Source organism: Pleurodeles waltl, chromosome 3_1 (genome assembly GCF_031143425.1).
Source record: "Pleurodeles waltl isolate 20211129_DDA chromosome 3_1, aPleWal1.hap1.20221129, whole genome shotgun sequence".
Taxonomy (NCBI): Eukaryota; Metazoa; Chordata; class Amphibia; order Caudata; family Salamandridae; genus Pleurodeles; species Pleurodeles waltl.
Genome location: NC_090440.1, coordinates 971,413,295 through 971,441,220, shown reverse-complemented (window position 1 = coordinate 971,441,220; position 27,926 = coordinate 971,413,295). Strand labels below are relative to the sequence as shown.

General features: G+C 45.8%; 1 protein-coding gene across 1 annotated transcript in view; it reads left to right on the top strand.

Annotated features, from left to right (window-relative positions):
• The first annotated feature begins 3,492 nt into the window (after positions 1-3,492).
• ZNF683 (zinc finger protein 683) overlaps positions 3,493-27,926 on the top strand; it is a 71,683-nt gene continuing 47,249 nt past the window's right edge. Inside the window, exons 1-4 of the mRNA XM_069224032.1 lie at positions 3,493-3,988; positions 7,253-7,451; positions 8,840-8,959; positions 26,431-26,665. Coding sequence (XP_069080133.1) covers positions 7,293-7,451; positions 8,840-8,959; positions 26,431-26,665 — 514 coding nt within the window. The 5' untranslated portion in view covers positions 3,493-3,988; positions 7,253-7,292. The remainder of the gene's footprint in view (positions 3,989-7,252; positions 7,452-8,839; positions 8,960-26,430; positions 26,666-27,926) is intronic.

Here is a 27,926-nt window from a genome sequence, read left to right as displayed (position 1 = left end):
TTTATGGTCTGCTAGGCCATTTTTTACTGGTGATTTCTTTGATATTTAAACAAACATTGCTTGCAGCAAGTACAAATAAAAGCAGTCTCCTATATCTAGCAAAACACCTACACAGGGTGCCCTTACCAGTTGAAAACGGCCCAAATTTGCAAAAAAATAGGAACTTTTTTTTAGCTATCTGATTTGCTAATGGGGGTTGCTTTTATTTTGGTGCAAAGTCCTCTTTTCTGCCCCAGGCTGACCATTCATGTATGTAGTGCATGTGGTGTGGTGTGGAAGAGTGCATTGCTTCAGTGGGATCCAGGGTCATAGGTTAGTGATTTCTGACATCATGTCCAATGCAAAAACTAAATAATAAGAGAGAGAGGGGCGTCCGTGATTGCCTCTAGGTTGTAGGAGAAACTATGGTGAAAAACTACCACTATGCTTTTTGACTGGTATATAAAACAAGTTTGATATTTACGAATGCGGGCTTTGCCTGATTTTAGTTTTTATCTCTAGAGCACTTTTCTCACTCGCTTACCTCACCCCTCCACATTTAACTGCCCCCGGACTCGTCTCTTACATCCTTCCTGTCTATGAACACACTTTAAAGCAAGGCGCAAAACTGAGCAGAGCGTCCCTTCTCTTCAGACTGTGTCTCTCTGCGGTCTCCCGCCAGTGACCAAGCACAGCAGGGAGGAGGTTTATAACCAGCCCCTGCTTCCCGGGCGGGGGAGGGAGAGCTCACCAGTGCTTACCATCCAGTCACAGGTAGGACCTTCCCACTGGCCACTGGCACAAGAACGACCTCTCCAATGACTCCTAATAAAGGTGGGACTCAGGACTTTTTGTTTGGGAGGGCCGTAAAGAAGCATGGGTGGGCTATGAAGATGAATGGGTACTGACCAAAGAACTACTAAGTATTTAATGATGTGATATTTTAGGTATTTGCATCTGCCCGCTTTTGACATTTCTAACACAATAATCAGCACCCAATGAGCTTCATAATTCGCTTTCTCTGATGTGCTTTGACTTTGGGGAAAGGGAGAGAATCTGCTTGCCAAATCTTGATGCAGAACTTTGACTGCAGCATGCTTCTCCTTGCTATGTGCAGCAGCAAAAATGTTTCTGCCGATATACAGGACCAGTTTACAGTTATTCATTTTTGTAAAAACTTAGCCAGCTTTTTTCTTTGCAAAGCATTGAAGTTTAAAAACGTGATGTAATAAACCTTGAATCTTAATCAATTTTTCAGGATATCCGTAACAGTGACTTAACTCGTCTGAGATCACACCTCTCCCCAGGCCTGAAAGTGTCCTGTCAATGGTGTCAATCATTAAAATAAACCATAAGGTAGAGGCAATAGAGATGCATGCCCATTTGAAACATTAAGGTAAAAAAATAACTTTGTTTTTCAGTTCTGAATGGCCTCGGTGTGGGCCAAAGTAATCCTTGAGTGGCCCACCCTTTAGAAACGGGTCCTGCGGGACCTCTCCCCATCTGCTGGGCCTGGTAGGATCCCCATCACAAACCATAGTCGTGTAGGACTCTCACACCAACCCCTAGCCCAGGTAGGTCTCCCTTGCCAATCCCTAGCTGAAGCAGAACAGTCCTCACTCCATTTACCAGCCACGCACAGATGAGACTCGTCCCAGCCACGAGGCACGGCCATGATGGTTCTCTTCAGCAATCACTGGCACAAATATATGTCTTTGTTAGTATCAGCCATCAGCAGACCTCTTTCTGTCAACCTCTGGCACATGTGTGTCCCTCGCTTACAGACCATTTGCTAGTCTCAGAAGCATGGGGACGCTCACCACCTGGCACGGATAGAATCTCCCCCAAGAACCCGTGGCCCAGGTAGAACCCTCTTCTCCAACCTTTGGCATTGGGAGGACCATTGTCACTAAACCCCAGAACGTCTGGACTTTCCTCCCTCCTGGAAAAAGCACACCCCTCCTCACCGACTTCTGGCGCATTCTGAACACCCCCCCCCCCCATACCCCTCACACCCAAAGACGAGGGCGCTGACAGCATCCTCCTCGCGAATCTCGAACCTCTACAGGGCTCTCCCGCACATTGAATAGTGTGTGAGTGCTCAAAATAAAATAAAATCTTGTACTATTACAAAAGCCAAGGAAAGCCATGTTATCGACCTCGGAAGGATGACAGGTGGAGTGGACTCCGCTGTTCTTTGAACCCGGTAATCTCTGACTACCCTCAAGAAGATATAACCACGCAGAGCCCTCTTTAGGGCGAGACGAGCGGTGCGCCCGCACCGGATGCTGACAGGATTGGGGGCGCTGACCTCAGGGGGGCTCTGTGTTTAGCAATGTTTTACGAAACTTGCGATTTAAAAGTAAAAGCACCTACTGAAAAGTAATTTGTGCGTCAAACCTTCAGTAAACAATTAAAATGTCAAGTTACAGCTTGTGATTAATGTTCCTGTTAGGGAGAGAGGTGGGAGTTTCGTCTAGGGGCAGCTTTGACTCGCCATAAAGTAGCTTAGAAGGTTAACATGCCTGCTGCAAAGAACAGAACTATATTTTCTGGTGATAGGTGAGTGGATTAGTAAAGCCAGTGCTTCTTGTTTGCGGTGCTGAGCACCGGCACTTATTGTTGAGGGCCGGCACTTATTCTTCGCCCCCAAGCATTTGCTGCGAGCAAAAGACACATATGGCAAAGACGGAGGAAGAAAAAAACGAAAATGTGTCACAATCGCAAAAAGCAGGAAGCTGCAAAAGTGAGCTGAAGTGGCAGGGAGCGGCTTTAAATGGAATGAAGTGGCCTGAGATGGCTTCAGGATTACGCGACCTCAATATTCCATGTTCCCACATTTAATTACAACAGCCGCGTGTTTAAGAGGAGAGCTCTGAGCACCGGCACCTTGTTATTTACAAATTAAGCACTGAGTAAAGCTAGCCTTTACAAGCTATTTAAAACAAATTAATATATGTGGAAGGGGCGATGGAGAGATGAGGGGCACATTTGCCAGGTAGTAGTGAGGGAATCCAAGGAGGTGGTGGTGTGTGTGTGGGGGTGGGGGGTGCGAAAAAAGACCGTCGCACAGGGCGCCACCAGCGCTAAAGCCGACCCTGTAAACACGTGTGGGCATTGTCTGCTTTTGATGGACATTTCTCCTTTTTCTCGGGTCTCTACGCCCCTCCCTTTCTAGGAAACAGTGGCTAACGCTGGGTTAAGCTGTAATGTGTTTCAGAGCTGTATGTCGTTTTCTATAGCACTGTCATTTTATTTGCTTCATAGTCGTGCTGCCCGATTGTTTGCCCCAATTCCACATTTTAACTAAAGCGTCTGGTGATCCTGGTTTGTAAAGCGAAAGGGCTTGATGTACATGCAACTATCTGGTTAACCTGTTTGCGCATTAATAATAATTGGAGAAAAAAAACGAAAAGAGAAACAGGCACATTCCACCAGCCAACTGTTATTTTGCTCCAAGGCGTTACTTAAAATGACGGGTCCGGTGGAGAAAGTGAAGACGGCCCCCGGAGTGTTGCCCATTTCTCCCACATCATTGGTCTTGGGTTGAATGGGAGCCTCCTGAAGCGGGCGTGCGAACAGTCCCCGGCTCGTACGTGGTCTCGAATTGAAACAACATGATTCATTAACCGCTGGGTGTGGCCCCACGAGAAGTCACTTCAGCTCCCGCGGGCTGCCGCCCCTTAAAGTCGCTTTCTTCTACCCTGGTGACAACCGAGACCCCCAACCCCCATACGGATCTCTTCATCGGGGGTGGCGTGGAGGCCATAACGCTGCGTGCGATTGGGTAATCTCCCTAATCCTCAACGCATCAGTGCCGAAAGCTATGGGACAGCAGAATAAAGTGTGGGGGGGAGGGATTAATACAGTTCATATACCTGTCCAGACATCGCTGCTGGAAGCTGCGGAGGACAGAGATCCCCACGAGACATCTTGGTGGACCCTAGGTCCGTCCACAAAAGAGTACGCCCTGGAGGGACTGCTAAACCAACCCGAGGGACGAGAGCCGGTAAGCGAGGGGGCAGGGCGTTAATACAAACTCTTTTCAAATATTACTATGAATACTAACAACTATATTATTATTATTAGTAGTAGTATTATTTGCATTGTTATTGATGTCAGTGTTATTTTGATTACTTCATTATTCTAAATTACTAATATCAACATTTTTATTATAATTATTGGCAGCATCCTAATTTACCATCACCTTACACTATGATGCTCTATATAGTTACCTCGTCAAGTGCATGAAGCCTATGTAAATGTAATTTCGAACAAAATGTAATACACATGACAACAAACAGTAACATTCCACCGTAGCACACTAATGAACTCCACATATCTCAGTACTAAGGGTCAACTTCACCACTATTGGAGCCCGGAGTGACTATCTTTTTTGGCACCCGCCAATGATCTCCTTCTCCATGAATTCCTTCACTTCCACCCTCCAACAATGCACCTCATCTCCCCATAGCCCCTCTCTCATATATTTTCTTGTTTTGTAGTGCTACTCATTCCAGTGCAGGGTGTCACAGCACTTTATGTCGCATATACAAATACAATGAGGACTATAAGGCGTAGGAGACACGTTAGACATCTTGGTAGGCAGTATATGTTAAGAACGTGTGGTCTAAAGAAGTCCAAACTCAGGATTTGAAACATATCACAGTGGTTAGGGAATACAGCATTCCTATAAACCAGTGGTTCCCAAACCTTTTCGACCCGCGGCTCCCTTCACATATATTTGCCATTGCCCGCGGCTCCCCATTATGTTACTTTTTTTTTTCTTCGGGTGGGCGATGTAAGCCCAGCCTCTGGAGTACTTTAATTATATCAACGAGCATAACATGGATGTTTTGTATGTTTCCTCCTCCCTGCTAGACCACATCTCCTCCAATTCAACCTCTCATTCTTAAACGTCTAAAAAATGTAGCCACATCTCTCCCCTGTGTCACACTTGCTGTCCTCCATGCACGTATTTTCTTCTCTGTTTACAATGTCATTACATTGCCTTGACCACACACATATCTCAGACCTCACCTTTGGTGCACACATTCTGCCTTCAATCTGGTCACTTTCTCCTCTAAAACTACTTAACAGTACTTGATCATTCACCAGTGCTTAATTTGTGCTTGTTGTTTCCGGTGATAAGCAAGGAAGAGAAAAACGAAATAGTGTCACAATGGGAGAAAACAGAAAGCTGCAAGAGTGAGCTGAAGGGGCAGAGAGTGGCTTTAAAATCATTGAAGAGGCCTGAGATGGCTTCTGTATTACACTGCCTCAGTATTCCATTTTCGCACATTTAATTGCAGCAGCCACATGTTTAAAAGGAGGACTTTGGGCACCGGCACATTTTTATTTACAAATTAACACTGCTGTTCACACTCCCACTCTGCAGTTTCTTGAGAATTTAGGAGGCACCGCTGCCTTAAATTATTTCAAAGGCTTCAGCTTTTGATAACTGTGCTTTCCAAGTTCCACTTGGTCTGTACCTCCCATGGCTGTTTTTCTGGCATCCCAATGAAAATTGCCTTCGCCTGGCAGTAAGACTCAGTAAGTAATCTGATTTGGGCATGCAAGTGAGGGAGGACTGTGGTCCTATAATTTATTTTTAACAATTTACTAGCATTTAGTAAACACAAATGGGGAAAAAAGGAAAGGTGTGCTTAATAATAAGAAAAGGGTGGAAGGTTAATCTTTCACAAAGCAGAAATGCTGCAATTTTCCCCTGGACTTGTCATCAACAAGGAACTAATAATTCTAATAATGTCTTCTAACCTAAATAAACAAACTCAACTTCTGTGTGTGTGCTGAATCAAGCTGTTAGCAGTTTTCTCCTGTCCGGAAACTACACAGGGGCCTCCTGCTCGCCCCTCGGAAATATCCATCTGTTTTAAAAACAGAACATTAGTTATTAATAATAATACTATAATTACTATATCGGCGCTGCTTAGGAGAATTTCCTGCACATTCCTGTGATCTCCGGTCCTGCCGTGCCCTCTCTCTCACCCTAGATTAGAAATCCTAATAATAATAATTATAGTTACCTGATTATTGTAAATTCAACAAGGAACACGTCCGATGTGCGCACTTCAAGAGGATCCCACGGGAGCAATAACATTCCAGAGCTCGAAGGCTTTTATTTAAGAACAACTAATCACGTTTGGTGAAACCATGCTGCAGAGGGCAAGACCTTGACAGGTGGGGCTTATGTAACTCCCCCACATAAAATGCTAAAGAGTTACTGGGCCGCAAAATACTTTTAACTTGTCATAAACAGGTCATTTATAAACTGCACTCATAAATCTTTTTTAAAATGTTCATATCATGTTTCCAAAATGTGCGTGGCGCCCCTGGCAACTTTTAACGGCGCACCAGGGTGCCGCGGCGCACAGTTTGGGAACCACTGCTATAAACCATTCCTCAACAGTTTGCAGCACACCATACCACACCAAGCCACATCTCACCACACAAAATTCTCACCTTTCCACAACGCACCACAGTACACTCCACTCTACCATATCACGAAAATATATGTCACTGGGTCAGCGGAAATATTTGTTCAGAGCAGGTAGTGGTCCCACAGAGCACTACCTACTCCGAAAAAATGAAAAGAAAGCTTTTCATTCTTTTGTTTGAAATGCATCCCTTTTTCCTTTAAGGAAAAAAAAACTGCTTTATTTAAGAAGCAGTAACAGACATGGTGGTCTGCTGTCCTCAGACGGCCACCATCCCTGTGAGTGCGGCTATTCCCAATGGGGTCGTAAATTGCGACCTACCTCATGAATATTGATGAGTTAGGTCATTTGCGATCCCATTGGGAAATGCAAACAGTGTGGTTGACACTGCTGTACATTCCAGATTTCGACTTGCAAAAAAATACAAATTGCGAGTCACAATCTGGAATGGTCGTACATTGGAACCTTAGTTTCCTTTGTAGTTATTTGGTGGGCAAGATTCTACAAAGAAGAGCCACCTTTTATAAAAACCCCAAACTTATTTTTATTGTTTTATTCAAACAAAGCACAAACATTCGGGGTACAGTAATAAAGTTAAGTTCTCCATATACATCGTGCAAGCAAAGAATGTCCACACAGTGCACAGAAGCATTATGTGTTTGCTGAGCATTCTCTCATTAATACCCAAAGGCCACTTGACACAGATGCCATTTCCTGACTTTACACCTCAATGAGTGATCCTGTGATGTCGCTGCAACACGTGAGATTGGCAGTCCCAGTATGGCCCTTATTCAGCATGAGTCTTTTTCTTCTAGGAATGTCCGCCCTGTGACCAAAGAGTGGCAAAGATCAGAGATGACAAGAGATAGGAGCGATATGGGGACACAGCCGGTTGAGGAAGTTACATATATTGTTAATGATCAGCTGTGGGATCTCCATACTTCTTTTGGCCTCCCTCGCGCAAGAGCTACCCTCCCCCAAAATCTGGCCTTCCAGTACAATAGCAGCAATGAGGTACGTGTAAGAGGGAGGGGAGATGAATTATAACTCCAATGCCAAGATTTAAGAAAAGTGGCGCTTCACATAATGAAAAGACACTTTTCTTGCGGCCCCCTGCTCCCCCTAACATCACCATGTGTGTGCCGTATTTTGGAAAAATTCTGATGCTAGTGGAGCAAAGTGCAAGGAGGCACATTGATTCTAATGGGTGCGTCCTTTTAACGCCTGCTTTCAGCAGGTGTTAAAAATGACGCCAAAAATGGCGCAATAAAATCTTGTAGATTTCATTGTGTCATTTTTGCGGGCCTCCTTGCGCCGGAACGCCCCCTTTGCTTACATCATGAATGGCACATGCATAATGTGGCGTAAAGAGTCACAAAGTGGCGCAGTGCATGCTTTGTGCCACTTTGTAGATATGGTGCAGCGTTTTTGGCAATCTAACGCCACATTAGTGTCAGAAAAATGACGCTAATGTGGTGTTAGATGGTGCAAGGCTATCCTTAAATTTGGGCCCAAGGGTTTTCCTATGAAGCAGTGAGTGATATGTTTGAAGAATGTGGGTCATCGATGTCCATGGTGATGTGAGGTGAGGTGCATGCATCAGTTGGAAGAGTGCCACTATGTTAAACATGATGCCATATGTGTGGATCAGTTGTCATGAGTATGTAGGGTGTGGTAAGAATAAAGGGAAAGCTGTGCTGGGAAGTTGGTTTCATTGTGGTCAAGTTTTGTGATATATGTTTTGAGCAGTTGACAGTGAGCGTGTCATGGCAGGTATGGTTAACAGTTGCAGGTCAGTGTGGGTTTTTTATTGAACAGTTAGTGAAGATTGTGGTCAGAGTATGGAAAGAGGTGCGTTTGGTAGTTGATGATCAGTGTGTTGTGAGAGGTATCTTTAGCAGTCAGTGGTAAATGTTTGTGTGTTGAGTAGTTGGTGTGAGTTTTGAGCAGTTGTTTGTGGGTGTGGTTAGAAGGTAGTCACAGGGGTGGGTATGTTTAAGTGATAGTTGTGATTATTGAAGGGGAGCGGTGTGGAGCAGCTAAGGGTGCGATAAGTGAACGTGGTGTATGAGTACGAAGCAGTTGCTGCTAGATGTTGAGCTGCACGTGGCACAGCTAGAGATTAATATGGCGAACACCGGATGTGGTGTGGAGCAGCTGGTGGTGTATGTACTTGAAATGTGGTTAGGATTGTGCAGCAGTTGTTAGTGGATGTGATGATTGAAGTGTGTAAAATGTGTGCATCTATGGCCTCTGTGGGGAAAAAGGAATGTGAAACCATTGCCCTGGCTCGTGGCCTAGCTTTGCAGTGTGTAGCAGACCACTGTGTGCTTCTCCCTTGGCTTGTGTTAGGCTAGGACTTATTCAATAAGACCATAACAGTTTATTTTGTTTCATTGCAGGTGATTGGGGTCATCAGCAGAGAGTACATCCCCCCAGGGACACGCTTTGGACCCTTAGTTGGGAAGATCTACACCAAAGAAACTGTTCCAAAGACAGTGAAGCCGGGCTGTCTGTGGATGGTGAGTCACTGGGTCAAAACACAACAGAGTTCACGGTTGCAGGGCAGCGATGCTATGGCAAGCACCCACAGAAGTGTTGGCCTTCATAGAAATAAGGTAACATTCCTGGTGCCTCTAAGATGTGCAAAGCTTTTGTTGTGAAGTCGTATCCAATTTCTATAAATGTATTAAAAATTGGAACGTTACGAAAGAACTCCTCATCTACATAACAAAAAAACTTTACACAATTTGACAGCACAGTAAAATATTTAAATATTTGTAAACAGCATGCTTACTTTTAAATGACTTTGGGCCACATGTATGACCATTTGGAATTGCGATTTCCTAATTACGATTCCATGCAAATCGCAATTAGGAAATCACAATTCCAAATGTACGAAACTCCATTGAGTTTCTTTTGCGATTCCTGGTGTGTTACAAATAGACCTACCTCATAATTTTAATGAGGTATGACGCAATTTGCGACCCACTGGGAATCTCAGAAATCACAGGGATGGTGGCATGCTGGAGTCAGCAGACCACCATGGCTGTGATTGGTTTTCAATAAAGCAATCTTTTTTTTTAAACGCAGCCCTTTTCCTTAAATGAAAACGGGACACGTTCAAAAAGCAAAAAATGAAACGTTTCAGTTTCATTTTTTAAGAGTAGGCTGTGGTCCGTGGGACCACTGCCTGCTCTTAGAAAAGGTTTTTGCTACCATTCATAAAGGGGAAGGGGTCTCTTGGGGACCTCTTTCCGTTCGCGAATGGGTTAACAACAATTTGAAATTGGTGTGAACTGCGGTTGTTTTGCGACTGCATTCATGGTCACAAAACAATCATACATATCACTGCGAGTCGCAATTAGAAAGGGACGCCCTTGGCATGCTCCTTCCTGATTGCGACTCGCAAACCTATTTTGTGATTTGATAAATGGATTACCAAATAGCAAAATAGCATTCTGATGGATACAACTACCTGTGGATTCCTCACCTTATGAATTCACCCTTGTGCCCGCATCCGATGGAAAATCTTCTTCCAAGCTCCCCATGTCGACGAGGATGTCACAATTGCACGGCTTCACGCGACTCCGTCTGACTTCACCGTGCCAATAAGAGGTCCTCACCAGCGTGCTGACGTCAGTTCCCTTTTTTCCATGCCTTCGACTCTAATGGTTTTCTCCTAGCTCTCGCTTCTCTTGAAGGGTTTCATCTTGTTGCTATCTGACTTTTTAGTTACAATGTCTCCTCCTAGGAAGTCCGGTTTCAAGCCATGCAAAGAGTGCGGGGGTCGCATGTCGGTCACTGACCCTCATGATGATTGTCTTTGGTGCCTTAGCTCTGAGCATGACGTTGAGGAGTATGTGTCTTGCCAAAGCATGAACCCAAAGGCGTTAAAGGAAAGGGAGGCCAAACTCTTTTTGGCCAAGGTGAAGAAGGGTCATAGGAGCCATCGTAGATCCTCTTCCCAGGCTTCTTCGAAGATGCATAAGAAATGGTGCCGTCATGACTCTCGACGTCGTTCGGCTCGGAGCCGATCAAGATCGAGGTCTCCATCTCGTCAGCACCGTGCGACATGGGAGGTGAGTCCAATGGTGACTTCTCAACCCCAGAGCCCTGAGGCTTCTCCGGCGCCGTCTGTCTTTGAGGTTGTGGCCCCTCTGGCCAGTCCTCGATTTTCACCTGCTGCTCAGGAGTCCGATGTTCAGCAAGCACAGGTGCAACAGGGAGACCAGCGGTATCCTGCCTTCCCGGCTCCTGGAGCGGATCCGGCGGCATTTTTGAATGCTATGTTCTCTGTGTTCAATGTGAGCCGGGTCACGGCGAAGTCCTTGGGATTGCAAGCCTCCTCTACTACCCCTTTAGGTCCTTTCGGAGGTTCAGGGGGTTTGGGCGTGGAGCTGTTTATCGAGGGAGACCGCAGTCCTCGGTCCAGCAGCCTACCAGCCTTCCCATATCAATCCTTTAGAGGGCGGGGGAGGGTTTGGACAAGAGGGGCCACCCAGCAGCACCCTTCATCATCCTCTTCCTCTGGAGGACAACAGCAGGGGAAGCAGCCCTAGTTTTCTCCCCTTTATCGACCATACTTCTCCTGTAGGGGGAAGATTACATATTTTTCTCTTAGAGTGGGAGTTAGTTACATCAGACTCATGGGTTCTGAACATTGTGAGAAAAGTATATGCTCTCCCTTTTCAGGAGTTTTCTCCTCCCATCCCTACTCGTCCCTCATTTAGTTCAGAAGACCATCTCCTGTTGTTACAGCAGGAGGTTCAGACCCTATTGTCAAAAGGTGCGGTGGAGTTGGTTCCAGAGCAGGAAAGGGGCCAGGGTTGTTATTCAATATACTTCCTGATCCCCAAGAAAAAGTCAAGATGCTGACTCTGGCACAGGTACTTCTGGTCTTGAACAAGGAGGATTGGATGGTGTAAGAAAGTACCATCTTGCCTGGCATGTTACCCCCATTTTTCACTGTATATATGTTGTTTTAGTTGTATGTGTCACTGGGACCCTGCCAGCCAGGGCCCCAGGGCTCATAAGTATGCCCTGAATGTGTTACCAGTGTTATGACTAACTGTCTCACTGAGGCTCTGCTATCCAGAACCTCAGTGGTTATGCTCTCTCATTTCTTTCAAATTGTCACAAACAGGCTAGTGACCAATTTCACCAATTTACATTGGCATACTGGAACACCCTTATAATTCTCTAGTATATGGTACTGAGGTACCCAGGGTATTGGGGTTCCAGGAGATCCCTATGGGCTGCAGCATTTCTTTTGCCACCCATAGGGAGCTCTGACAATTCTTACACAGGCCTGCCACTGCAGCCTGAGTGAAATAACGTCCACCTTATTTCACAGCCATTTACCACTGCACTTAAGTAACTTATAAGTCACCTATATATCTAACCTTTACCTGGTAAAGGTTAGGTGCAAAGTTACTTAGTGTGTGGGCACCCTGGCACTAGCCAAGGTGCCCCCACATTGTTCAGGGCAAATTCCCCGGACTTTGTGAGTGCGGGGACACCATTACACGCGTGCACTACACATAGGTCAATACCTATGTGTAGCTTCACAATGGTAACTCCGAATATGGCCATGTAACATGTCTATGATCATGGAATTGCCCCCTCTATGCCATCCTGGCATTGCTGGCACAATCCCATGATCCCACGGGTCTGGAGCTCAGACCTGGGTACTGCCAAACTACCTTTCCCGGGGTTTCACTGCAGCTGCTGCTGCTGCCAACCCCTCAGACAGGTTTCTGCCCTCCTGGGGTCCAGCCAGGCTTGGCCCAGGATGGCAGAACAAAGGACTTCCTCAGAGAGAGGGTGTTACACCCTCTCCCTTTGGAAAAAGGTGTCAGGGCTGGGGAGGAGTAGCCTCCCCCAGCCTCTGGAAATGCTTTCATGGGCACAGATGGTGCCCATTTCTGCATAAGCCAGTCTACACCCGTTCAGGGACCCCTCAGCCCTGCTCTGGCGCGAAACTGGACAAAGGAAAGGGGAGTGACCACTCCCCTGACCTGCACCTCCCCTGGGAGGTGCCCAGAGCTCCTCCAGTGTGCTCCAGACCTCTGCCATCTTGGAAACAGAGGTGCTGCTGGCACACTGGACTGCTCTGAGTGGCCAGGGCCAGCAGGTGACGTCAGAGACTCCTTCTGATAGGCTCCTTCAGGTGTTGCTAGCCTATCTTCTCTCCTAAGTAGCCAAACCCTCTTTTCTGGCTATTTAGGGTCTCTGCTTTGGGGATTTCCTTAGATAACGAATGCAAGACCTCATCAGAGTTCCTCTGCATCTCTCTCTTCACCTTCTGCCAAGGAATCGACTGCTGACCGCGCTGGAAGCCTGCAAAACTGCAACAAAGTAGCGAAGACGACTACTGCAACTCTGTAACGCTGATCCTGCCGCCTTCTCAACTGTTTTCCTGGTGGTGCATGCTGTGGGGGTAGTCTGCCTCCTCTCTGCACTAGAAGCTCCGAAGAAATCTCCCATGGGTCGACGGAATCTCCCCCCTGCTACCGCAGGCACCAAAGAACTGCATTACCGGTACCCTGGGTCTCCTCTCAGCACAACGAGCGAGGTCCCTTGAATCTAGCAACTCTGTCCAAGTGACTCCCACAGTCCAGTGACTCTTCAGTCCAAGTTTGGTGGAGGTAAGTCCTTGCCTCCCCACGCCAGACTGCATTGCTGGGAACCGCGACTTTTGCAGCTACTCCGGCCTCTATGCACTTCTGGCGGAAATCCTTTGTGCACAGCCAAGCTTGGGTCCACGGCACTCTAACCTGCATTGCACGACCTCCTGAGTTGTCCTCCGGCGGCGTGGGACTCCTTTGTGCAACTTCGGGTGAGCACCGTTTCACTCCTCTTCGTAGTGCCTGTTCCGGCACTTCTGCGGGTGCTACCTGCTTCTTAGAGGGCTCCTTGTCTTACTGGGCGCCCCCTCTGTCCCCTGACGCAATTGGCGACATCCTGGTCCCTCCTGGGCCACAGCAGCATCCAAAAACACTAACCGCACTACTTGCAGCTAGCAAGGCTTGTTTGCGGTCTTTCTTCAGGAAAACACTTCTGCACGACTCTCCACGGCGTGGGGGATCCATCCTCCAAAGGGGAAGTTTCTAGCCCTTGTCGTTCCTGCAGAATCCTCAGCTTCTACTGTCCAGTAGCAGCTTCTTTGCACCCACAGCTGGCATTTCCTGGGCATCTGCCCATCTCCGACTTGCTTGTGACTTTTGGACTTGGTCCCCTTGTTCCACAGGTACCCTCGTTTGGAAATCCATCGTTGTTGCATTGCTGGTTTGTGTCTTTCCTGCAGAATTCCCCTATCACGACTTCGGTGTCCTTTGGGGAACTCTAGTGCACTTTGCACTCACTTTTCAGGGTCTTGGGGTGGGCTATTTTTCTATCCCTAACTGTTTTCTTACAGTCCCAGTGACCCTCTACAAGGTCCCATAGGTTTGGGGTCCATTCGTGGTTCGCATTCCACTTTTGGAGTATATGGGTTGTGTTGCCCCTATCCCTATGTGTCCCCATTGCATCCTATTGTAACTATACATTGTTTGCACTGTTTTCTAATACTATACTGCATATTTTTGGTATTGTGTACATATATCTTGTGTATATTTGCTATCCTCATACTGAGGGTACTCACTGAGATACTTTTGGCATATTGTCATAAAAATAAAGTACCTTTATTTTTAGTATATCTGTGTATTGTGTTTTCATATGATATTGTGCATATGACACTAGTGGTACTGTAGGAGCTTCACTCGTCTCCTAGTTCAGCCTAAGCTGCTCTGCTAAGCTACCATTATCTATCAGCCTAAGCTGCTAGACACCCTATACACTAATAAGGGATACCTAGGCCTGGTGCAAGGTGTAAGTACCCCTTGGTACTCACTACAAGCCAGTCCAGCCTCCTACAGATGGTGTCTGTCGACTTGCAGGATGCGTACTTTCATATCCCTATACTCAAGTTGCACAGGAAGTATCTCCGGTTTGTGGTGGGGTTGCAACACTACCAGTTTGCTGTCCTTCTGTTTGGTCTTACTTCAGCACCTCAGGTCTTCACAAAGGTGATGGCAGTGGTAGCATCAAGTCTCAGAAGGAAGGGGATATCTGTATTCCCTTACCTGGACGATTGGTTGATCAAAGCCAAGTCTCCAGAGCTTGTGTTGCGTCACTTGCAAATTACAACTCAGTTGTTGTTCAGTCTGGGTTTTTCGATAAATGTACCCAAATCTCACCTGGAGCCCTCTCAACGCCTCCTGTTCATAGGGGCAGTACTGGATACAACATTGAATCGGCCTGCCCTCTACCTCAGCGGATTCAGGACATTCAGCCGTATATTCCAATGTTTCAAAATGGAGCGGTTGTTCCAGTCCTCAAGGTCTTACGCCTGCTCGGTCTGTTCGCTTCTTGCATTCTGTTGGTCACTCATGCACGTTGGCACATGAGGGCTCTTCAGTGGTGCCTCGGCAGGCAGAGGTTTCAGCACAAAGGGGATCTCGAGGAGTCGATAACGATCTCCAGAGACGTTGCAGCGGAGATACGATGGTGGACTGTGGGTGGCAACCTTTCTCAGGGAAGGCCGTTTTCACTGCCGCCTCCGGTGGCCACAGTCATGACAGATGCTTCCACTCTAGGGTGGGGAGCTCATCTAGGGGACCTGGACACCAAGGATCGTTGGTCTCCAGTGGAACAGACTTTTCACATAAATCTGTTAGAATTGCAGGTGATACGTTTGGCTCTCAAGGCCTTCCTCCCATCCCTTCGCAGTCAGTCAGTTCAGGTTCTGACTGACAACACTACCGCGATGTGGTATATAAACAAGCAGGGAGGAGTAGGGTTGTATCTTCTCTGCAGAGAAGCTCTGCCTCTCTGGTCCTGGCTTCAGGACCATCGGATTTGCTTGATAGCAAATCATCTGGCCGTGGTGCTCAACGTGCGTGCAGAATCTCTCGGTCGGCATCTTTTGGCCGATCACGAGTGGCGTCTCCCTTTGGATCTGGTCCTGCACATCTTTCGGATGTGGGGTTCTCCAGTGATAGATCTGTTTGCCACTCGGGAGAACACGCACGGCCCGTCATTCTACAGCCTCCAGTATCCAGTGCAAGGAGCTTTGGGGGATGCGTTTCAGATCTCTTGTTGCAACCAGTTGCTTTCCGCATTTCCCCCCATACCCTTGATTCCTCGGGTACACAGGAAGATTCGCCAAGAACGGGCTCAGGTCATTTAAATAGCGCCAGAGTGACCAAGAAGAGTGTGGTACACGGACCTTCTCCCACTCTTGCTGTGCCCTCCGCTCCATCTCCCTCTCAGGGCAGACCTCCTCTCGCAGTTGCAGGGGCAGGTTCTTCACCCCCACCTCAAGAGCCTGCACCTTCATGCCTGGAAATTGAACGGGGCAACCTGAGTCCCTTTTCTGTCCCACCAGATGTAGTGGATGTTATTTTATCGGCCAGGTGACACTCCACTAAGGCCGTTTATGCCGGCAGGTGGGCAAAATTTGTGGCTTGGTGTGGAGAAAAGCAAATTGATCCTTTGAAGGCCCACCTTTCTGATATTTTATTATTTGCTTTGGACTTAACAAAGAAGGGTTGTGCAGTGGCTACGGTTAAGGGTTATTTAGCTGCTCTGTCAGCCTTTCTTTGTCTCCCAGATCAGCCCTCATTGTTTAAATCACCTATTGTGGTTAGGTTTCTTAAGGGTTTACTTAATATGTTTCCTCCCACTCCTTTTCATGTGCCTCAGTGGGACCGAAGTCTTGTTTTAACCTTTTTAATGGGGTCACCTTTTGAGCCCATGCACTCTTGCCCGTTAAGGTTTTTAGTGCTTAAAACAGTTTTTCTTGTTGCCATAACCTCGGCTACGCGGGTTAATGAGCTTCAAGCTCTTTCTGTTAAACCCCCCTTTACCTTGTTTTTCCCAGATAAAGTGGTGTTGCAAACAGGGCGGTTTCCTGCCAAAAGTTGTCACTCCTTTTCATATAGGGCAGACTATTACCCTTCCATCTTTTTACCCTCCTCCTCACCCCTCGAAGGAGGAAAAAAGGCTTCACCGCTTGGACCCTAAAGGGGCGCTTAGTTTTTGCATTGAAAGGACGAAGGACTTTCGCCTGGAAGATCAGCTGTTCATGGGGTATATTGAACAGAGGAAGGGCAGAGCAGTCCATAAAAGAACAATCTCCAGGAGGGTTATCCTTTGTATCAAGATCTGCTACTCATTGGTGAAAAAGGTTCCCCCTGAGGGTATCAGACCCCACTCCACCAGGGCTAAGTCTGCTACTTCGGCCCTGGCAAGGGGGGTTCCGGTGGTGGATATTTGCAAGGCAGCAACTTGGGCGTCCCTCCATACCATCGCAAAGCATTACTGCTTGGACTCTGAGGTTCGGAAGGCCGGCCATTTTGCACAATCTGTGTTGCAGGATTTCTTGGTGTAATCAGGCAGGCACCCACCTCCGAGTGCGGAACTGCTTTGGGACTCTATTCATAAGGTGAGGAATCCACAGGTAGTTGTATCTATCAGAAGAACACGTTACTTACCTTCGGGAACGCTTTTTCTGGTGGATACAATAGCTACCTGTGAATTCCTAATAGTCCCACCCGCCTCCCCGTTGCCTGTCGGATTGCACTAGGATATGTGGTTGTAGAGATGTATGTATATATTGATATTTTTCCTGTATATATAAATGATGGTTTTGATTATGTTGCATCATGAAAGTTTTATGTATATATGTATTTATTGGAGTTATTGTGGAGTCGGTTCTCACCTGTTCGCCTCAAAGGCACGTAAAAAATGGATGAAACTGACGTCAGCATGCCGGCGAGCACCTCTTATTGGCACGGTGATGTCAGACGGAGTCGCGTGGAGCCGTGCAATTGTGATGTCCTTGTCGACGTGGAGAGCTGGGAAGAAGATTTTCTGTTGGATGCGGGCGCAAGGGTAAATTCATAAGGTGAGGAATCCACAGGTAGCTATTGTATCCACCAGAAAAAGCGTTACCGAAGGTAAGTAACTTGTTCTTTGTGCATACCAAAATGATTTTTTCTGTGCTTAAACGGACTGATTCTGGGAACTGGGCCGTTTGCACACAGAAAAAAGCTTTGTACATCTGGACCTAACTTCAGTGAAAATGTATGTAATCTGCAAAAATACTGCTAAATATAAGGAGAGACCCAAAATGATTGTAATTTGGTAGTTTAATCCTAGTATTCTGTTTTCACGGTGATTCTATTTCCTTCATGCAGCAAAAGAAGCAAATGCTTAGATCTTGCCTAACAGACAGTGTAAGCCGTCTGATAGTGAAAGAGTTTTTGTGGGCTTTCCAAAAACTTATAGTGGGCTCACAGCCCTCGTATTGCTTACCATTGGTTGGCTTTATTGTCAGCCTCATTTGCTTCTTGCGTTTGTCCCTCTTCTGGAGCATAGCATCTTTCCTATCCTTTACCATTCTTTTGATTGGCTGACATATATGATTCCACTGCTTACTTTTAGAGAACTACGGGGAAGATTTATGAAAAGTGGCGCTGCACATAGTGCAGCCCTACTTTTCTTGCACCCCTTAGCACCCCAATAACGCTACCATGTGCGCGCCGTAGTTAAAATATGGTGCATCATGGCAGCAGTTAGGGATACTAGCATCATAATTTTTGATGCCAGTTTGGCGCTTTGCAGTATTAGCGTAAAAAATATTGACACTAATCCTGCAAAGCACCCAGAGGCCCATTGAAAACAATGGGAGCCTCCCTTTATCACCTGCTCTTAGTAGGTGTTAAAAATGCCAATAACAATGACAAAAAGAAATCTCTTGAATTTCTTTGCACCATTCTTTTGACTCCCCTAGTGCCGGAATGTCTGGCTCAAGCATAATGTGACACAAGGGGGTTACAGGGTGACGCAATTCATGCATTGCGCTACTTTGTAAATATGGCATGGTGTTTTTGGCCTTCCAACACCAGTTTGGCGTAAATACAATTACCCTAATGTGGCGTTGGAATGGTGCTAGGCCCTCTTGAATCTGGCCCAAACTTTTTCTTTTTGATTAATCACTCCATGAGAGTGCATCTGTTTTCCAGCTCTCTGCCTTGTGTGCTTTTCACCCACCAAATACGCACCCATACTCTGTGCTGCTTGCTCTCTATGTCTCTCTTTTGGGCTTCTCCCCTAGCCAAACTCACCCTACCCTGGCATCCATGTTGCTCTCCTTTTTGCGCTTCACTCCAATGTGTTGTGCCCTCCCTCATGTGTTGCTACCCCACATTTTTATTTTATCTGCCCACCCAGTCCCCATTTGTTTCGCTCACCTACTCCTTCACCCATCCCTTCGGTCCTTTTTAAAAAACAAATATTTTGAGGGCCAGATAGTACATTGCTGGGGACTCCCCACCTTATAAAAATTGTTTTGGCATTAGTGAAATTACATGGTTTTTTATATATATCAATATATCTTAGATTGGTAGATACAAAAATAGTGGCCATGTCATTTCGTAGGCATGTGCATGCGTGCATTTCCCCTCTTGCGTTATGTGTGCGCATTTGTCTTGACTTGGTCAGCAGCTGCATCATCATGCCTTTTGATCTTTTTGTTTTCTTTAGGCCTTTGACAATGGTTGTATGGTTATCAGTTGCCAATGAGTTGAAAGTGGATGATGGAGAGTGAAAAAATAGAAGATTAATGTGGCAAGTCCAATTTACTACAGGGCAACGGTCTTTACTGGTGCATTCAGTCCAGGATGTGGGTCAGTGGTTTTAGCTGCTGCCTAAAAAGTTCTTAAGTGACCTGCAGAATAACCCCCACTAACTTATAATGTAAATTGGATGACCTCTATCCCGTGTCCATCTTCTTACCACTTCATTGTGAAGCCCGGTTACCCAAGACAGGAAAAGAGCATCTCTGTGGTCTCTCATGCTTTACCCCAAAACACTTCCCCTGTAGACCACACTGCTATACATATTTACAAAGAAAGCATTCCCTCATGGTTGTAGAGTGCAATGAGTCTGGTTTGATTTTGGCTTCTAAATGCAAATGCAAGTCAATACAATAAGATGATGAGTTAGGGCCTTGCAGCGGATGGGAGAGGGGCGAATAGAGGTGGGCACAGAGCAAAAAGAGATGGAGTGGCATTTGCAAAGGGATGCCTCTAACACCAAAAATAATTTAAATAAAATTATAGTTGCAGTTTGTATAGGCTATGAACCTTTCCATTAGCTAGGTTTTTGTGAACTTCTCAGGGTTACTTGCTGAGGTCTTCGGAGAAGGAAATAATTGTCCCACTCTAAGATGGCCATTTCTCTGCAAGTTGTGGAGAGTCTTTACCAAATCAATATAGAGACAACACACCTTCCTGTTTTCTGACCTAGAAAGGGGATGACTTTCTACTCTTTGAGTAGTTGTTTGTCAGACTCCTTGCTTTTGGATTTCTTCCTGATCCTTTGCATGTTTTCCTTTCCCTATTTCCTCTGTACTCCAAAAGTATTCTACTCCCTGCCTTGCTTTTTTTGTATTGTTGTTCAAGACTGTAACATCTGCTTTGATCTGTCCTGCTTTTCTCTAGCTCACCACTAAGGATATTCTGTTGTCAAGTTATCTCAACTTTCTGGAGCCTTTGTTGACTGCTGTTGGAGGTTTCTGCCCACTGGGCTTTTTTCTTCCTTGGTGCTCTTTCTAGAAGGCAGTATTTGCTACGCGCTTTCCTCCACAGCAACATTGTGGATACTGGAAGGGGCCACCTTGCCTTTGGCAGACTAAGGGCCTGATTAAGATATTGGCGGAGGGTTACTCCATCACAACGGTGACGGACAGCCCGTACTCCTAAATCTGGATCCTATTGGATATAATAGGATTTATATTTCAGTGGACAAGATATTTGTCAAGTTGTGAAGGAGTAACCCCTCTGCCAATATCTAAATCAGGCCCTAAGTCTGTGAAAACTAGGCCATTGAGTTTGAGATGTAGCTTAAAAAAAACAAACCAGGCATCAGGCTAGTGACAGAGCAGGCCCTCACTTGGGGAAAGAAGGCAGATCTAGGAGGCAGAATGAGCCACATCATCTTGTTGGCCATGATGGTCCTATACACATGCAGGGAACCTTTTATTGGCAGGCTAGGGTAAGCTGTATCTGGGGTGGGGTCTGAAGATGAGCATGGGTTCCCCTGGACCAGGTTAGAGGCTGGACCTGAGCTTGATATAGTGGCAGTGCTGTTGAAGGCGGAACTTGAGGGTAGGCCTAAAACTGTTTGGATGGTCCAACTTCCCCAGGAATTGGGCTTGGCAGTAGGATATGAGGGTGGGACTGAACCAGCCAATGCAGTTGCCTTCCTGTATGCTTTGTGCTCAAAACAATGAAAAGGAATGGCTATTGCTCCTGGGCTTTTTAGGTAGGGGGGCAGGTGTGTGAAAAAGCCTCCTTTTGTGTGGTCACTCCCATTTTTTGTGAATTTTATTGCTGTTGTTTAGACCTTGCACACTGCAGCAAGTGCCTAGTGTATGTGTATTGACCCATAAAACATGAGGAAATTGGATAATCCCTGATTGACCTATTTAACTTTCTTATAAGGCCATATTATATGGTGCACTGAATACAACTACAGCATTAAATTTAACATATCACATTTGAATTACAGCACTAATTGTGCCGCCCCTTAGTGTGACAAAGGAAAACATGGCTTCAGGCCTATGATTGCAGTGTGACTGCTGCAGTATAAAACTTGTAGTGAAACCTGTTAAAGTAACCCTTTTTAACAGGTTATCCCTCCCCTTTAAAATACTATTAAGTAAAATGTATGGAAGTCTTGTAGCACACAAGGAGGTGTGCATGGTATTTAAAAGTGAGATGTGTAGAAAATGAATGTTAACATCCCTACAGTGACAAGGCCATAGGAGCTATTTTCACTGTTGTTGGGCCACCTGTCCTACCTAGAAAACTAGAGTACAGATTAAACACTAATACTGCATCTTGCAAATGGGACAAGCTTGACAACTATTTCAACAACTATTTTTAATAGTTATTAAAAAAAATCAAAGGAGAATATGGATTTGTAATGCAAATATAAGGAAAAATAGCTTTTAGAAAGTTATCTTTTACCTGCCTGAGATGTCAGAAGGCTAATTAGTGTCAGTCTCTGCCAACCCTCAGCCTGTGGTTAGCCGGGGAGGAGGTGTGACAGAGGTGTGAAAATCACCAGAGGAGCACACACTACACTGACTTTGGACAGGTAGAGATGACTGTTTAAGCTCATTAGAATATTCAGGGTGGGGGCAGTGGGCATTCTGTTGACACCACAGTGTCACATCGTGTCTGACAGGTCTAATGGTCCACATGGAAACCTTTGGTACACTTCAAAGGGAGAGAACAGGATGTCAGGACAATTCTTGTGTATTCACTGTCTATTTGCAGAAAGACCCTACTTTTGCCCTACCAGAGTTCTGTCTCTGGGGGTGTTGGGTACAATGCCTGCTTCAACCTGGATATTAGTCTTACGTGGAGGGATACTAGGATTACTATAGTACACACCCAGCCTCAGAGCCCAAGTGTAGTGTGGATGCCTTCCTTTTGCCACTTTGTATTTGTCACGACACATTAAATTTTGGGCCTGGTTCTGCAAAGCAAACTGGATCTACTGCAAATGTGGGTACGTCAGGACCTAGGAACCCTTACTCAATTGATCAGAGAGGACCTAGGAGTATCTCAGGGTGACTCCTACCCAAAGGCTGGTGAATCCTACAAACCTGGACCCTCACTCAGCCTTCCTTAGAACACTGCTCAATTTGTGAAATTGTACCAGGTGGACTGAACCTACTGCACTTGGCATCTGTGACCTCTGCAAAGGTCATAATGAGGTTGGAATTTCTTCTACATGAAATCCAATAACAGAAGAACTCCAATGATCATAAGGATGAGTCCCTGGGTGGTTCCAGTTACTGAAGAGGATTTTCCTGTGAAGAATCCGGCTGACCAGTGGCAACTATACCTAGATTGGACTTTGTTGTTTTTCTCTGGCTGACACCATGATATATTGTGTGCTCCCCCTGCGGCCCTTGGAAGTGCACTCCTGTGGTTGTTTTGACACCAAAAGAAGTTTAGGAGCTTTTACAAAACTTTAGCTCAAGTGCTTCCAGGGGACCAGCCCCCAAAAAAGCATCTGACTGGCAGTGCCACAGAGTAAATTTTAATTGCAGGTTTTTCCTCAGAAAACAATGCCTCTTTTCAGATTGCGATTTAGGAACGTTTTTGAACGCCCCTACATCCAGACCCTAGCAGAGTCAATCTACTTGGTGTATCTAGTCTGTGCTCCACTGTGGTCTGCCTCAAATCATTTCTATGTCCCAGCATATCACGACCATTGAATACCATTGATACTTTGCTCTTTTTGGCTCTAGATTCATTTAAATCTTTAAAAACACATTTGTCTGATTCCCCTGTTGGATTTTCGTTGTTTTGGTCTTATTTCGCGTACTATTTTTTCTCTTTTGTTATAAATTGGAGTGGAATTATTATGGTATTGTGTTTTTGACATTTGGACTGGTTTGGTACTGCTAAGTTAAGCCTGTCTGCTTTTTGTCATAGTCACCAGGGGTTGAGCACAGGTTCGAGTTATTGAAACCTTTGACTGGACCTAACAAGACAGGCACTTTATTACTTGTGGTGTTACTTTATTTTGTGGAGGAGATAGTTGCCGAAATCAGTTTTGTTTCAAGTGTTTTCTTCCAGAATGGGCCTTAAATTGGTTTAGAAGAGAAAACCACCTCATATTTATCTCAGAAGTATTAGATTTTTTAATACTACCTGCAGGCTGGGTCTGTGACATAAAAATCTCTTTCACATTTTCTAATACACTTCACTATTTCACACATGGATACAGCTGTTGCTTTTTCACAAAAACTCAAACAGAAGTATCGATAACATTGTGAAAATTTACCTTCAAAACCTCTCCTTTAGTCATTATCTGCCTTAAAATCTTCATGAACCATATTTTGCTAAGACATGTTGAAAATAAAACCGCTTTAACCTAGCTTTGTAATGCTAATAATGAAATGTCCAAAAAATTTCTTTTGAACAAAAAAGTTGCCCTTCGTCAAAACCGTCAATTGAATCACATTGGGCACCACACTCCATGTAGTAGCTTGCCAGAGGGTACGCTAGTTAAATGGTCTAATTCGCTCTCAGAAGGAGTTCTGACGTGCTGAAGGAGAACTGTGTTTGAGCAGCTGTGCTGGGGGAAACGTGCGCCTACTTGGGATCCTGCAGACGGAATGTAAACTAAGTTCATCCTTGTTGTGGCTTCATGGGGAATAACTGCAAGAAGCGTTCTGAGGAAGAGTAAATGAGCAAGTACACACTTTTCAATTTTCAATATTACTATACCACCCAAAGCGAACAGAGATAGTTTTGTAACCGAGATAGTTTTTTTAATTTAATTAATTGCATAGTTACTTAAAACCATTGCAATAAAATGCATGATAAAACCAATCATTTAAAAACTGTGACATAATATAAGAATAAAAATGGCAGCTGCCAGTGGTTGTACTAAAAGTAAATTTATTTGCCATAAACCCACTAGACAATAAAACAGACGGTACTCATCAAGTTAAATTAAGAAATGTGACAAATAGTCTGCAATCCCTGATAGAAATATATAGGGCCTGATTTAAGATAAGTGGCGCTGAACTCAGTGCAGTACCACTTTGTTTGCACCCTTTAGTGCCCTCATAACACCACCATGTGTGCGACGTATCTAGGATATGGCGCACACATGGCGGTAGTTAGGGAACTAGTGTCAAAATTTGGTACACCAGTTCGGAGCTTTGCAGGATTAGCGTCAAAACAATTTACGCCACTCCTGCAAAGCCCATTGAGGGCCATTGTAAACAATGGTGTGCCTCCTTTTAACACATGCTCTGGGCAGGTGTTAAAAGTGCGGAAAAAATGACGCTAAGAAATCTCTGAGATTTCTTTGTGCCATTTTTTCAGTCTCCCTAACGGGGGAACGCCCCCTTTGCATACATTATGCCTGCAGCACAAAGGGTTACTAAGTGGCGCAATGCATGCATTGCTCTGCTTTCTAAATTTGGCGCAGTGATTTTGGCCTCTTTGGGCCACATTAGCAGAAAAAATTACGCTAATGTGGTGCAAGGAGGCATTAGGGGCTCTTAAATCTGCCCCATAGATTTTATGGGACTGTGGCAAGTGCAATCCTGGCTTCTGTGCAAATTGTTCTTAATAGCGGGCTGGACTTGCTCTATCTGTTCAAGAAGTGTAAGTTAAAAAAGTTAAGGGGCATATTTATACTCCGTTTGCGCCGAATTTGCGTCGTTTTTTTCGACGCAAAACTAACTCCATATTTATACTTTGGCGTTAGACGCGTCTAGCGCCAAAGTTCATGGAGTTAGCGTCATTTTTTTGCGTGAACACCTTCCTTGCGTTAATGATATGCAAGGTAGGCGTTCCCGTCTTAAAAAATTACTCCGATGCATATGCGTCGTATTTATACTCCCGGGCAAAAATGATGCCCGGGAGTGGGCGGGTCTAAAAAACCAGCATTAGCGCCGGATTTTAGCGCCTGGGTCAGGGCAGGCGTTAAGGGACCTGTGGTCTCAGAATGAGCCCAGAGGTGCCCTCCCCTGCCCCCAGGGACACCCCCTGCCACCCTTGCCCACCCCAGGAGGACACCCAAGGATGGAGGGACCCACCCCAGGGACATTAAGGTAAGTCCAGGTAAGTTTTTTTAAAAAGTTTTTTTTGTGGCCTGGTTTGTGCCCCCCTACATGCCACTATGCCCAATGACCATGCCCAGGGGACAGAAGTCCCCTGGGCATGGCCATTGGGCAAGGGGGCATGACTCCTGTCTTTGCTAAGACAGGAGTCATTTCAATGGGGGATGGGCGTCGTAAAAAAATGGCGCAAATCGGGTTGTGGCGATTGTTTTGCCTCAGCCTGACTTGCACCATTTGTGGACGCCCATACGCCATTTTCCCCCTACGCCGGCGCTGCCTGGTGTACGTCGTTTTTTTCAACGCACACCAGACAGCGCCGGCGGCTAACGCCGGCTAACGTCATTGAATAAATACGGCGCCCGCATGGTGCTTCAGAATGGCGTTAGCCGGCGCGAATTTTTTTGCCGCAAAACTGCGTTAGCGCAGTTTTGCGTCAAAAAGTATAAATATGGCCCTAAATGACCAGCCAAGATGCAACCCCTCATTAAGGTGCCGAACAGATTGGTACGGGAGAGCCAGAAGAAGTGCAACTAAGTTACAGGGCAGGCCTGTTAAACAAGCAATTTCAATGCAACGGGTCTCGCATTTGTTCGAGTTAGAGCTATTAGTGGTGTAAAGCAAAACAAACGCAGCGGGGTAAAAACAAAAAGGCCGACAAACATTCCAAGCAGCACATCAACATTTTAACATTAAAATGATGTTGTAGTCGTCTTTTAGTGATCATTAATGCTCTTGAGGGAGATAGGAGTGAGGAAAAAAGGACAAGTGGTGCACAACACAACATAGATCTGGAAGAATGATGTCACATCACACGGCAGATATCAGACCCGTTTTCCTTGTGGCCAGGTGAGTTGCTGAGTCGGCACACAAGAAACATTGGAAGCTGCAGATTATTCGTTGTAGGTGCTAGCAGCATGTGTGATGTATGAAACATTGTGGTACTAAGACTCGGTCGATTTCCATAAAGTCGTAAGATAGTTTAGTGAGTTCAGTGCCTGCTGCTGAAATCTGTTTGAAACCTTGAGATCCTAGGTTCTGCTCACTAGGTGGCGATACAGCCTGCCAGCCTTCTAAGACTGATAAAATGAGTGGGTTAATTACGCTTCTTATTTACAGTTCTGCACAGGTTCTATAGTAGAACAGGTGGCACTCATATTAGCCCGCATTTTGGATCCTTTTTGTGTTATTTAGCTCAATAAACAGAAGGAAAAAATAACAGAAGGAAAACAATAGGTAAAAGGAAAACATTATTAAGAACTGATGCATATGTGTATGTATGTGAAGGTTTTTTCACAGGGATGCACTAAGAAGCTCCTGGACACATCAGATCCCCATCATAGTAACTGGATGTGCTACGTGCGGCGGGCCCATTCCTGTCAGTTGCACAACCTGAGTGCTGGTCAGACCGATGGGGCCATCTACTTCCACACCCAAAGACCCATCCTGGCTGACAGCGAACTCCTGGTCTGGGACAGCCGAGCCGACAGAGCGCAGTCCAAGGATCAGTGTGCTCCATCAGGTTAGATACCATTACTATTGAACCAGCTTCCACTATTAATATGGATTAAATACCTTTTGTTAGCAAATGACTAACTGTGATTGCAGATTGGGTCATGTGTTATTATAGACCGAATCTCACAGTCGCAAATGACTGAAGATGTTGTTGTAAATAGCACAACTATTACAAAAAGCTGAATACATTATTGCTAGCTGGTTACAACGTACTAAACATTTTATTACAAACTCAACACCTGTTACGTACTGAACATGTCTTTTAAGGGCAACTTTGTTACAGCAACAGACTAAGACATGGTAATACAAACTAGGCATTTCTTATTATAGACTGAACACATTATTACGAACTGAACTTTGGTTACTCCAGTATTGGAACTTTCATAGATTCACATGCTTGAATCCTTCCCCGTAGTCGAGATATGAGCCCCAGTACATTAAAATAGCAATATAGAAGCTACTGCAATGAAAAAAGGACCAAAGGCTTTCACTTTAGCAGCCTATCTTTATCTCTATGAGTAAAAAGGACCAAAGCAAGTCCCAGCCAATCAGGCTTCCCCTCCCTCTAGAACCCTCCTGAGAGAAGCTCCATTCCCTCAGATTTTCCACCGCAATCTTGCTAGGGAGTCTCCTTCGAGCTCTGCTTAGTCAAATCTCCAGAGAAGTCTATCTCTACTGCTTTTTCTTCAAAGAAAGTGGATTTCTTCAGCAAGGTGTCATCTTCTTACTTTGCCTAAAGGAACTGTATTTTGTCAAAATTTGACATGTCAGATAAGGAAAAGAAAAGTCCTTTTAGAGCCTGCAAAACCTGTGGGAAGAAAAGACTTCACTTCAAAGACCCACACAAAGACTATGGGGGTCATGACCGCCGGGGCCAGGGTTGGCGGGAGCACCGCCAACAGGCTGGCGGTGCCCCGCAGGGCATTCTGACCGCGGCGCTTTGGCCGCGGTCAGAAGAGGAAAACCGGCGGTCTCCCGCCGGTTTTCCGCTGCCCATAAGAATCCTCCATGGCGGCGCAGCTCGCTGCGCCGCCATGGGGATTCTGACACCCCATACCGCCATCCTGTTCCTGGCGGCTCTGTCGCCAGGAACAGGATGGCGGTATGGGGTGTCGTGGGGCCCCTGGGGGCCCCTGCAGTGCCCATGCCAATGGCATGGGCACTGCAGGGGCCCCCGTAAGAGGGCCCCACTTTGTATTTCAGTGTCTGCTTTGCAGACATTGAAATACGCGACGGGTGCAACAGCACCCGTCGCACCTTCCCACTCC